General features: G+C 38.8%; 1 protein-coding gene across 1 annotated transcript in view; it reads left to right on the top strand.

Moving 5' to 3' along the window:
* Positions 1–12,704, top strand: part of LOC138977312 (sacsin-like) — a 69,772-nt gene extending 57,068 nt beyond the window's left edge. Inside the window, exons 20-22 of the mRNA XM_070350213.1 lie at positions 147–425; positions 5,092–5,239; positions 5,500–12,704. Coding sequence (XP_070206314.1) covers positions 147–425; positions 5,092–5,239; positions 5,500–5,555 — 483 coding nt within the window. The 3' untranslated portion in view covers positions 5,556–12,704. The remainder of the gene's footprint in view (positions 1–146; positions 426–5,091; positions 5,240–5,499) is intronic.
* Positions 12,705–12,749: the final 45 nt, after the last annotated feature.

Genomic DNA, 12,749 nt, shown 5'->3' with positions numbered 1-12,749 from the left:
GAATAGAGCTAGAGTGTAAAGATACGAGATACTAACTCTCGGCTACAGAGCCAGATTGACAAAAAAAGATGATAGCTCGATTTCTGAGATGTAAAAGCTTAATGTTGTAAGCGTAATGTAAGTCGTGTCAAACTGCTTGACTTCAGGCTGCGGAAAAAGCGCTGAAGGCGGTGCTGTACCGGAGAGACGCGGGTCACGACCAGAGATACAGCCACAGCATCTGTTCCATTGCCTGCAGTGTGCGAGATGCCTCCACCCAGGTACTGGTGTCCCAGCTTGATGACCTACTCGGGTACCACACACAGATGCGCTATCCAGGATACGGTCGTGGATACCCCAAGATCCCCTCAGATATCTACAGTCAAGAGGAGGCAGCTCAAGCCTGTGACCTGGCTGACAAGATTGTGGAAAGAGCTAAAGAACTGGTAAGGAGGTGACGTTTTTATCTGGGTATGGCGGATGAATAGGGGGGGGGGGGGGGTGATGAGACGAAGAAGAAAATCTTTTTTGTTTTTGAAGAAAACGTAATAGTAAGTAGGATCGGTTGGTCGATTTTCTTTTCCTTTTTAAAATTATTACATTTAGTCAAGTTTTGACTAAATGTTTTAACAGAGGTGGAATCGAGACGAGGGTCATGGTGTGTGTGTGTGTGTGTGTGTGTGTGTGTGTGTGTGTGCGTGTGTGTGTGTGTAGGTAGAGCGATTCAGAGTAAACTACTAGACCGATCTTTATTAAATTTGACATGAGAGTTGAGTTCCTGGGCATGATATCCCCAGACTTTTTTTCATTTTTTGGATAAATGTCTTTGATGACGTCATATCCGGCTTTTTGTAAAAGTTGAGGCGGCACTGTCACACCCTCATTTTTCAATCAAATTAATTGAAATTTTGGCCAAGCAATCTATTTATTAATTAATTTGGTCATTAAATATCTGAACACTGTAATTAAAATTTTTTTATAAAATGTTCCAAAATTACGTTAATCTTATTCTTCATTATTTTCTGATTCCAAAAACATATAAATATGTTATATTTGGATTAAAAACAAGCTCTAAAAATTAAAAATATAAAAATTATGATTAAAATAAAATTTCCGAAATCGATTTAAAAACAATTTCATCTTATTCCTCGTCTGTTCCTGATTCCAAAAACATATAGATATATGTTTGGATTAAAAACAACCTCAGAAAGTGAAAATGAAGAGAGGTACAGAATAGCGTGCTATCCAGCTCAGCGAGACCATTACCGCACTATTTTGGCTTGTCGATTTCACTGCCTTTGCCACGAGCGGAGCGGTGGACTGACGAAACTACGAGTATGCGCACACCGTATAACCGGTTGATAGGAAGAAACTACCCACGCTCCGGTTCAATCCATTTCAGCTCTCACGCGGCGGCAAAGCGAGGTGAGTTGCTCCACAAATTGCATCATAACTTTCACAAAAAGACATTTTATCGTATTATTGTTGTTTGCACTTTAGCATAAGAAGTATGCGTACCATATTCCAGAATTATTTTATTATTTAAATGCACTTGTAAAAGGGGAGCAGAGAATATTGACACATTTCAAGCCTTCTGCGCCAAAATGTTGACTTTTCATTGTTATTATGGAATATTTAATGCAAGTAAAAGATTATAGTCAACGGGAAAGTCAAGATTAATCAATTCTTGAAACATGAGTGTACTTTTTGGTCTTTGAAAAGTTGCAATTCGATTACATGTCAAGAAATCGCGTAGCAACCCTACAAATTGCCGGTTGATACTCTCACGCTCGGTAGGGTGAGACTCTCACGCAAATTTTGTATTCTCTGGTTGAGACTCTCATGAATGATTTTTGCTTTATTTGAGCAAAAAAACACCCAATTTACTCGTTTATGCAGGCAATCTTTGTTTGTCCGGTATTTTGTCACTGATTCCTGTTCTCTCTCCCCCCCCCACACATATATATACATGACCCCTCTCCCCATCATAGAGTTGTTATGTTCCCTTTTCCCCTATTGTAGTTTCGGCAAACTCGGGGTGTACCGCCTCTTTACAGACAGTATGAGCTGTCATTCATACCCTAATACACCCTTGATAATGTAAATGTCCGAGAAAACCCACACTGTTGCAGATCCTCTGTTATTGGGGAAAACAAGGATCATGGTGATTTTCTTGACATGATTCACTTGAATTTCTGCTTGTTCATGATCAAAAACTATATTTAACTACATTTCTAACTGTATAAGAGGCATGTTTGGAAGTGGATTGTGGAGTAAATATGTAAACCCGAAATACATGAAGTAAATACTAATACTTTGGCTCGGCTCGTTGATTTCATTAGAAACTCTCCTACTCTTTGTCTTAGTGAAGTTAGTCAGGTCTCTGATCAGATCTTCGTCCTCGCTTGATTTCTTCTTCTTCCTCTTCTTCTTCTTCTTCCGTGGTAGGACTGGGTTCTCTCGAACGTTGAAAAGTCCTGCAGGTTGTCCATACACTTTTGGATTTCTGCCGTTCTGACCCAGTGACTGTGTAAAAAACATATCTCAGTGACGCAACATGCTCTCTCCAACGCTGGTGTCACTCACGTCAGTTTCAATTAAAGTGACAATCACTTTGCCTTTGCCGACTCTGATTCTGAAACAGACCAGATCCGCAAGTCAATCAATGCTTTGTGGATGAATGCTGGCGGGACCCTGTCTGTCAAACTGACATGTTTCATGGCACGTGCACTCAATTCAACAGTGGATCACAAATCCAGTAAGACAATCATGATATAAGTATAAAATATGGTATACCATCATAACATGAAATACCATACGTGACGTGTGTAGCATGCAAGGCAAAACAAGTAAAGGGAAGTAAAAGAATCATCAAGAGAGAGAGAGAGAGAGAGAGAGAGAGAGAGAGAGAGAGAGAGAGAGAGAGAGAGAGAGAGAGAGAGAGAGAGAGAGAGAGAGAGAGGTTTTAAAAATTAAGAGACTACATAAGAGATTTTGCATCAAATCCAAACAGGTAAACATGCTAAGACATGAAATATTCTCCGTTTTCCATTTGAAAAACTGCGTGAGAGTCGCAACCGAGTATGCGTGAGAGTCGCAACCTTTCAAAATAAAGCAAGCGTGAGAGTATCAACCGGCAATTTGTAGGGTTGCTACGCGATTTCTTGACATGTAATCGAATTGCAACTTTTCAAAGACCAAAAAGTACACTCATGTTTCAAGAATTGATTAATCTTGACTTTCCCGTTGACTATAATCTTTTACTTGCATTGAATATTCCATAATAACAATGAAAAGTCAACATTTTGGCGCAGAACGCTTGAAATGTGTCAATATTCTCTGCTCCCCTTTTACAAGTGCATTTAAATAATAAGATAATTCTGGAAGATGGTACGCATACTTCTTATGTTAGAGTGCAAACAACAATAATACGATAAAATGTCTTTTTGTGAAAGTTATGATGCAATTTGTGGAGCTGCGGCCTTTCGGCTTCAGCTATTGCACTGTCGTTTACTCAAACACATCATCGGCAGTACTTCGCTCCCTAGAGGGTTACACTGCCGGTTTCACCGGAGTTCGCCTTCCTTTTCTTTCAAGCCACCGCTTAGGGACTTGGGTACATAGTTCTCACTGATACCACTTCCGTAGCCATTGAGGACAACGGTTGTTTCTCTGGAGCTTGTTTTACTCTCTGTACTCCTTCCTTCCTTTGTACAGATTAGGTACCTTCTGTTGTACTCTCGCAAACGGGGCCTTCCTCTTCACTCTTAAGTCTTTTGAGACAAGGTGGAAGAAAAAGGGGGGGGGGGGGGGGGGGTGCATGTGCGTTCTTGGACAGTTCTCCCTTGGGCTCCTTCCACACTGTGCGAGATAGAGCATGGATCCTAGTCATAGGCCTTACCTGGTTAGGCTATGTTTCTTCCTAATCTTATCAGAGTGTCTTGCTCAGCTCGCAGGGTAAGATTACAGGTCTCCCTTTACAGAGAGACCATAGGCTAGATAGCGTTCGATAGCCAGAGAGTCACAGCACGGCAAGGCTGAGTCTTTTGGTACGGGAGGTTCTATGCTCCACAGATTTTGAACCGCTACAGGCCGCTCTTCTTCATTAATCTGACGTGGAAACACTCTCCACTTTGCTTCTAGCTACGGCACACAGAGGTAGCGAGATTCACGCACTCTCTGGCTTACCGGGAGACGTAGTATTTATTAGAGGCACTCTATCTCACTCCGTTTCCGGCCAGACTTCTTAGCCAAAAATCAGAAGTCAGGGTAACCATCTCTGATGGTCTAAGTTTTTCCTCGTTATAGGATTCTCGCCACAGGCGACACAGTCTTATGAATCTGACCAGTTGGATCACAATGCTCCTTCCTGTCTCATACAAGGAGTTAAGATCACAAACATAAGCTACTTTTATCGTCTTTGTTTACAAAGGAAGATAGTGACATAGCTAAGTTGGTCTTAAAATCAGGAAGATTTTCTGAAGTCCTCGACTCCGCCTACTGGTGATCTGAGGATGTTTTTATCTACTTTTACCTGCGCGACATTCCAGTACGCAGCAGGATGGTACAAAGGCTCTACCAGCGATGGTAGCAGCAGGGCAATTGTTGCCTAGCTCATAGGTGAGCATCCCACCACCTTAATTAGCAATCTGCTATATGTGAATTGGGATAAGATATGTAATTTAATCAAACATTTTAATGTAAATTTTCATTTGATTAATATACTTACCCAATTCACATACTGAAGTCCCTCCCGCCTACCCCGCTTTAGTTCTCCTAAAAATATTACAGGGGCGCTTCGAGCGAATGAATACAAGATGGCGGCGAGAGCACGCATGCGCAGAGCATGCTGGGGGGTATCCTTGTCATGGCGTCATTATGTGACGGTCAAGGCTGTTCTATTTTTAGGGTACTTCCCCCTTACCAGGGTGAGCGTAGTTTTCAGCGTCCTAGCACTAAACTGAAGTAAATTGCTATATGTGAATTGGGTAAGTATATTAATCAAATGAAAATTTACATTAAAATTTTCGATTCTTGAACACACACGCACGCGCACACACACGCACGCATCTGATAATTGAATGTTTAATCTTATCTTTTTTTCTGTCACAGTTCGACAGCTTCAGAACACCACCACCGTCTCCCCCACCACCACAACACGCACCTCCACCAAGGCCGACACAACAGGCCGTCGGAGGAAGCAGTCACCTGAGCGTGACGTCATCGTCTTCAGAGAGACGCCCTGCCATTGCCAGTCACAGTAAGCCTCTAGCTCTTGGGTAGCAAGCATTGTTGTTTAATAGTATCTGGTTCAGTAGTTTAAATGTGTTTGTGTGTGTGTGTGTGTTTGTGAAAGACAGACAGACAGACAGACAGACAGACAGACGTGGTGACAGAGAGCGGAGAAGAGAAGTATTTTTAGACGTCACTTCCACTCTCTTCGAAGTGTTGATTGCATGTTGAAATGCTAGCTTCGTTTACACACTTTGCAACGTTTTCTTTTTCATTTCTTATTGCCAGGTTCACAGACGAGAGCGCTACCACCTCCCCCACTTAAGGCGCTTACACCACCGTGACATATGTTGTTCGGCTGGGACCATGTGGCTGAGACTTGACTGAAGTGTTCTATTTCATTTAATTACATACCGCTGAGCTGTTTGACTGGTAGCTTACAATTTCACATTGTGATTTTTCTTCTGCTCGTCTCTTGAATTTTTCTGATATTTCTTATGTCTTGTTTTGGGTTGTAAAGAAAATAGTGCTGATGTTGTTGCGTTTATATGCAAATAGAAATAAACGGCTTTAAGACGAAGCTGAATCATGAGATCATTAATTAACTTGTTTGCAAGTACTTTTTGCTAAATTAAAAGCAATTCATTGCAGTTGATTTTATAAGCTGCTATGATGTCACTTCTGTCTTTGACTTTTACATTTATGTAAATACACAAGCCTGTCACATTAGGCTCAAATTGTTAATGCTTCGTGTACAAATAATTATGGTGTGCGTTTTTTCTGATAATGTGTTTGCTTGTTTTTTTGTTTGTCTTGACAAAACTGGCTAAAAAACAACACAGCTGACTTCACATTCAAACCTGATCCAGTGACACTTACACTTACATTCTTGGCAGTATGTGAAGTTAACCTTTTATACCATGATTCGATCTTTCCATTTGGCGTCTTTTCATGATTTCTATGATGTTATGACTATACGCCTGTATACTCTTACTTATCAAACATCAGCGTGTTTACTTTTTTAATTTTATTATATATTCACAGTTGTTGTTAACTTTTAAATGTGATCGAGGTTTTTTTAAACTGTATATTATGCACCCCTCTGTGCTTAGAAGGTTGTTAGATTGTGACTAAGTTTACAGCTATAATGAGTCAACAAGGTAATATGACTTTGTACTCAATTCAGTTTGCCCTCGTCACTGCAACGTAATACTTTTTTGTGATTTGATGAATGGAAATTTACTTCAACTTTGTTGGGAAATTAATAGAATAAATAGGGATGTAGATTTTAATCTGACTTAAAACATTTATTTTTATACTTGTGTATCATCTATTTAACAAATAATACCCGTGTTAATGCGCTGCTTATATTGCTACTTGTATAATCTAGTTAAAGATAATCAAATAATACCTTTTCTAATGTGCTGCTATTATATGCTACCTGTATAATATGTTTCACTTTTAATACCTGTTTTAATGTGCTGCTAATATATGCTACTTGTATTGTTTCAGTATTGTTGATTTTGTTTTGCATTCTACTCTCTTAATCTTAGACAATATGTGATAACCGGCAAGGTGCTGACTTTCTTTTGTGCATTGTTGATGGTGAATGCATGTTAATTTATTTTTAATATACTTTCTTACGTGATAACCAATGTGCTATATTTTCTCAGGACAAAGTACAAATGTTTATTTTGAATGTTTTATGTATGTTAATATTACGGACACAAACGCTCAGCAATGTAATTTCTCTTTTAGAGATTAATAAAGTTATTGTATTGTATTGTATTGTATTGTATTGTATTGTATGATCTATTTCACAGATAATGCCGGGTTTAATGCGCTGCAAATATATGCTACCTGTATAATCTATTTCACAAATAATACCTGTTATAATGTGCTACTGGGGTCCTGATTTGGCCTGTATGGTCCGCTGGACCCAAAAAGCAACAACTAACTAACTAACTAACTAACTAATGTGCTACTAATGTATGTTGATGCGTGTGCTTTTATTTGGTGTGGGGGGGGATGAATCTATATAATAACCCATATTTGTGTATTACTTAACAATCCTACAACCTTTGTTCACAGTTTGTTTTGTGAAATTGAATCAGGTTTTCCCAACAATTATGTTCAACAATTATAAGCACGATAAATTCAAGCTATCGTTTTCTTCACAAAATCGACAATGATTTTATGAGGTGTGTAACGGTAGTAGGATGTAACAACTTTGAAAAGAAAAAGGAAGATTCTGGATGGCTTTCACCTTTTTCTGTTTGTCATTCCTTGCTCACCTTTACATTCAGTTAATATTTATTTATTTTTGCTTTTTTTGGTCGCTTTGTTCCTTTTTCTTCTTAAAATTTAGTACAAAGCATTAGCATATGAAGTATTCAATTTGATTGAACGCTGATACTTTGCAACACAGTCGGAGAATATTTAAAATTGTATTTTTAAGTAAACGTTCTGATCACTAAAATCTTTTTTTTTAAGTCTTGAGTTTTCGCTTACTGCAGTCAATATATTTTACTTTTTGGTTGTTGGGTTTTTGTTGAAACAAAAGTAATGCATATTGGCCAGGAGAATTTTGTTGTTGTTGTAACAAAAGTAAAGCATATTGGACCGTGTCTCGATTTCCTAATCTTTTGTCGGTTTGCTGTTTTTTGCTTTCTGTTTTGCTTGTTATTTTGTGCTTTTGATATTTGTGTTCTTGTCACCAATTCAATGCATATTAGGGGGTCCTGATTTGGTCTATGTGGTCCGCTGGACCCAAAAAGCAACAACTAACTAACTAATGCATATTAGACCATGCCTTGTTAATTTAGAAAATGCAAGAAATATTGCATATCAAGATTGCACTTAATGTGTTTACGTCAGTATCAAGATCCATTATTCATTGGTGTTTCTATTTAAATAAACTGCTACTCTTCGTTATTATTCCAATATATACTTTTTAATGTAAAAGACCAATTCCGAAAATAACGCTGTCAGGTTTCCTTAGGTTGTCAAAGGAGTGAATACCCTTGCTTTTTGTGAAACAAACAATCCAATTGCCAATCACTAACGAGGGGTGTGTCAGAAACACGTGGGCAAGGAGCACCAGCGGATTTAGTTGTACAACCAAAAGCAAGGCTATTCAGTCTTTCACAGCCCATTCAAACCCGACATAGTTATTTCCGAACATCGTTCATTGTTACATGTATTTGCCAGTGTATATGTTTTTTGCTGAATTGTATTTGTAACCGACATCCTGTCAGTCTGCAAAATGAATTTAGCTTTAACAAAACATTCCGACTGATCACATGTAGCGCGCAGGCAGCTGATTGTTGATACGTCTGCTGCGGTTTACAGGCGAAGCACGGTATTGTTTAAGGTGGATGTGAGGAAGAGAACCTGAATACATTTATATACTCGCAGTTTGAAATCATTATTTCACGAAGGAGAAGAATACGATTCATATAGTCCTGTGAGGTTACCCTCATGGAAATTCGGGCTGCTTTCTCCCTGGGGAAATCGAGCTGCCATACAGTATACGGCACTACACATTTTATTTTTTCTTCTTCTCCTGCATGCATGTATTCATGTTTTCAAGCCCTGAGACTTTCGCTGTGAACGTGGGTGCTTTATCGTGCGCATGCGTGCACACGGGGGTGTTCGAACACCGAGGAGAGTCTGCACAAAGTTGACTCTGGGAAATAAATCTCTCGTCGAACGTGGGGATGAAACACACGCCGATAGCAACAACTGGTTTTGAAGCTAGCGCCGCTACCGACTTGAGTTATTTCCCCACTAAGCTCATGTATAGAATATCTTTAATATTTGTGATGTATTTTCGCTTGAATATTGGCTATATTTTCTGTATTGTGATACATGTTATTCACAACTTTCAATCCCATGCCCCAAGTGGGCCCCATTTGATGACGTAATGAACCTTGAACCTTGAATCTTAGCATTTATTTACACCCTCACTGTTATTAGGTGTTGTATGTGCTGACCAGTTAGTGACTGTGTTCAAGAATACACATTAGTAGTTAGATTATGGAGGTTGTGCTTCATTACTGTAACGTGAACTCCTTTATCACGGACAATTACGTAAATTACTTTTTTTTTAATGTGTGTTATTGTTGGTGTTTACATACACTAATTTTTTGACATTGCCTACATGTAACATTAGTACATATCTCTCACTCATAGAGTAATGTTTGCATGCATAGATGGCCGGCCGGCCGGGATGTTATTTATGCTAGAACTTTGAAACTTTACAAACTTCAAGTGTTTGATTACCTTCCGAAATGACTCAAATCAGGTTGATCCTTTTCAAATTTCAAGGAACCATGTTCTGTAAAAAAAATAATTAAAAAAATGTAAAATTAGAGGCTTTTAGATTTTGTGTGTACTTGAAGAATTGAAACGTGGCCACTTTCAATTAAACCTCTGATGACATTCATATATAACTTAAATTTGGTTAACTTAGGTTGTCTATCAAGGTCACACAGGGGCTATTTAACCAATTCGCTGTCAGTAAATATTTGTATACAAAACATGACCTGAATTGACAACTTACAATGTGCCCGTGATGTATAAATGATTACACCACACACGCACATATTCTTTATTTGTTGTTCTCTTTCTTTAATGTTTATTGAACGGTTTGGTGACCGTTAACTTTCACCCTGGGCTAAGAACTTCACGATTCGATGACTGTGGGTAACTTAGGTGCATCAACTTAAGTTCACAGATAGGTCGACTTCAGGTCAGACGTGGAGAATGAGTTTTCTCAGATATGTTCTTCCTTGTACATGACGCATTACAGCTTCTGCAGACCCTACAAACTGGGGTCATTACAGGGCAATTTCGAATTTGAAGATTGAAAGTGTAATTTTCCCCCATAATAAACGATGTTCCTCTCATGAGTGTTTTAGCTAGATCACTCAAACTGTGTACACAAATACCATTTATGGCCCTTCTGCTTCACAAGATGTGAATAGACTTATCAACTTTAGACGGTCCCGGATAGCTATCCGTTGTAAGGACGTTTTTAACAATAACCAACCATCAACTTTGGAAAAATCTTTAACATTATTCCAAAGGTTGAATGGTGTATATATTACAGTTAATCTGTGAAACCAGGGAATTCGTGTATTAACTAAACTATTTTAGATAATACATGAATTATATAACTGTTTTTTTCCGTCAGTTAATTCATGTATTACGTAGTTATTACAAGTATTCCCTGGTTTCACAGATTAACTGTAACATAGGTATTACGCAGTCGAGTCTTGTCGGACGGATGGCTTTCTTAATGCGTATATGGCTTGTTTACTGTGGAATATTGAAAAGGGTGTTGTTTAAGGTGACATTCCACTGATTTTGTTTTCATGAGTTGGTGTGCTCCCGTGAAGCCTATTGTTTTACTAAATGATAAAAAGCAATTATTAAACACTGGACAATGTCTTCAGTGCGTTACTTATGGAAATGTTTGCAGGCGGATTGCCGTTTAAAATGTTGAGAAAAAAGTATGTCTGTGTTTAGCGTGAATAGAAGCGAGCATTAGTCATTGTTGTGCTTGCTTTTCCGTTATTACGTTTTAGTAATGCAATTTTGACACTTACAAAATGTCGGAGATACCATTGCCACCAATACAAGCAATAACAAAGGTAAAAGCAAGACTGCATTTTACCTTAACAATAGGCAGGTAAATAGATGGACTCTAAGCTTCTGCCCCTGTGACCAGAATAATGAGATTATTATGACTAAGGAGGAGTACTTTGGTACAGCTGGTGTTGGCTGCGTGTGAATAGCACGATCGTTGTACATGGCCATGCAGTTGTCTATGACACTGTAAACCAACACTTGAGGTTAGTTTTCATTCTGTGTCTGCATTGTGTATTTGTATGTTTGTTGTCAATTTTTTTATGTATTCAAATGTGCTACGTATAACGATGTCATTGTAACTGTTGATAAACTAAATGTTATGCCATAGTGTGGTGACTTCGATGGTGGAGCTAGAAGTGTTGGTCGTGGTGATCGTAGGAGGAGGAGTAAAGGTGGGTTCTTGAAGACTAGCCTTGTATGTCGGCCAGGGGGAGCTTATTGTCTTTTGTTTCATCTGTCTAGACCTATGATAGAGAAAGTCGATATTCTCACCGAGAACCAACTAGAAAAAGAAATTCGACTTTAAATTTAAACTATAAAACTTTCAGCAAAGGCTGATTCTCGCTGTTCAAGTTTGGATATTGTATTTGACTAAAACTGGGTGATTTTGCTGTTGTTATTGTTACTTTTGCAAGAATAATCATAGCAGCTTTGAATACCCCCCACGGGTTAGGGGGAGTCCCATATTGGTTGGGACGAGAAAGAATTTACCCGATGCTACCCAGCATGTTGTAAGAGGCGACTAACGGTTCTGTTTCTCCTTTTACCCTTGTATAGAATATAGTCAATGTTTGTAAAGATTTTAGTCAAGCATTATGTAAGAAATGTTAAGTCCTTTGTACTGGAAACTTGCATTCTCCCAGTAAGGTCATACATTGTACTACGTTGCAAGCCCCTGAGCAATTTTTTGATTAGTGCTTTTGTGAACAAGAAACAATTAACAAGTGGCTCTATCCAATCTCCCCCCTTTCCCCTATCCCATCTCCCACCTTTCCCCGTCGCGATATAACCTTGAATGGTTGAAAACGACGTTAAACACCAAATAAGAAAGAAAGCAGCTTTGAATGAGCGATACTTCCAACCATTAATACAAATACAGGTGAGGGTTGTTGCAGTGCTTCATATGTAGAATCGTTCTGTCTTTGGTGTGTGTGTTTTTTTAAAATACGAACCAAGCTTTATCTCGGTTTGACAACACGACAATGGGATACCATCTGCAAGAATTTGAATGTAAAGTTTCATGACAATTTGTCCTTTTTTTTTGGGGGGGGGGGGGGGGTCACACACACACAAACACACTCCCCTCGTCTCGATTCCCAGTCAAAACTTCACCAAATGTCAAATGTAAACAAGCTTGACGGTTTGTGGTGTATGTATATGCATGCTCGCCAGATCTCACGTGTGCAGGTTTTATATTTTGTAACAAGTCTTAATCTCTTTCAAAAAGTTAACAATCTTGGCCGGTGGTACTACGATTTATGAACTATGTAAGAAACCATTCTTCTGGTCTTCGACAGAGCATTAGGCAAAAGGTTATCTGAAATGTCAGTTAATGTTGCTTGCGGCCAGTTGTACTTGTGCCTACATTTAGTAAACGTTCTGTAACATGTGTTGAAGTTTCCTCACTTTGAATCATAACTGTAATTGTCACGCCCTAATTCCGTTGGCACACCTGTCCTACTCAGTGAAATGAATGCATGATAAAAGTGGAGTCACCACACACACAATTTTGCACATGCTTTCAATTAATTTGATAGTCTCATAGTTGTGTTGCTACTGTTAATAACGTAGAGTTTTGACGTATTTCTTTTTGAGCTTAATAAAAGAGTTAAAATGCACCGCACTACTTTTCTGATGTGTTAACGTGCGTGGTGTGGTGTGTT

Source organism: Littorina saxatilis, linkage group LG9 (assembly GCF_037325665.1).
Source record: "Littorina saxatilis isolate snail1 linkage group LG9, US_GU_Lsax_2.0, whole genome shotgun sequence".
Classification (NCBI taxonomy): Eukaryota; Metazoa; Mollusca; class Gastropoda; order Littorinimorpha; family Littorinidae; genus Littorina; species Littorina saxatilis.
Note: the sequence above shows the minus strand (reverse complement) of the source record. Positions and strands in the feature narration are given on the sequence as shown.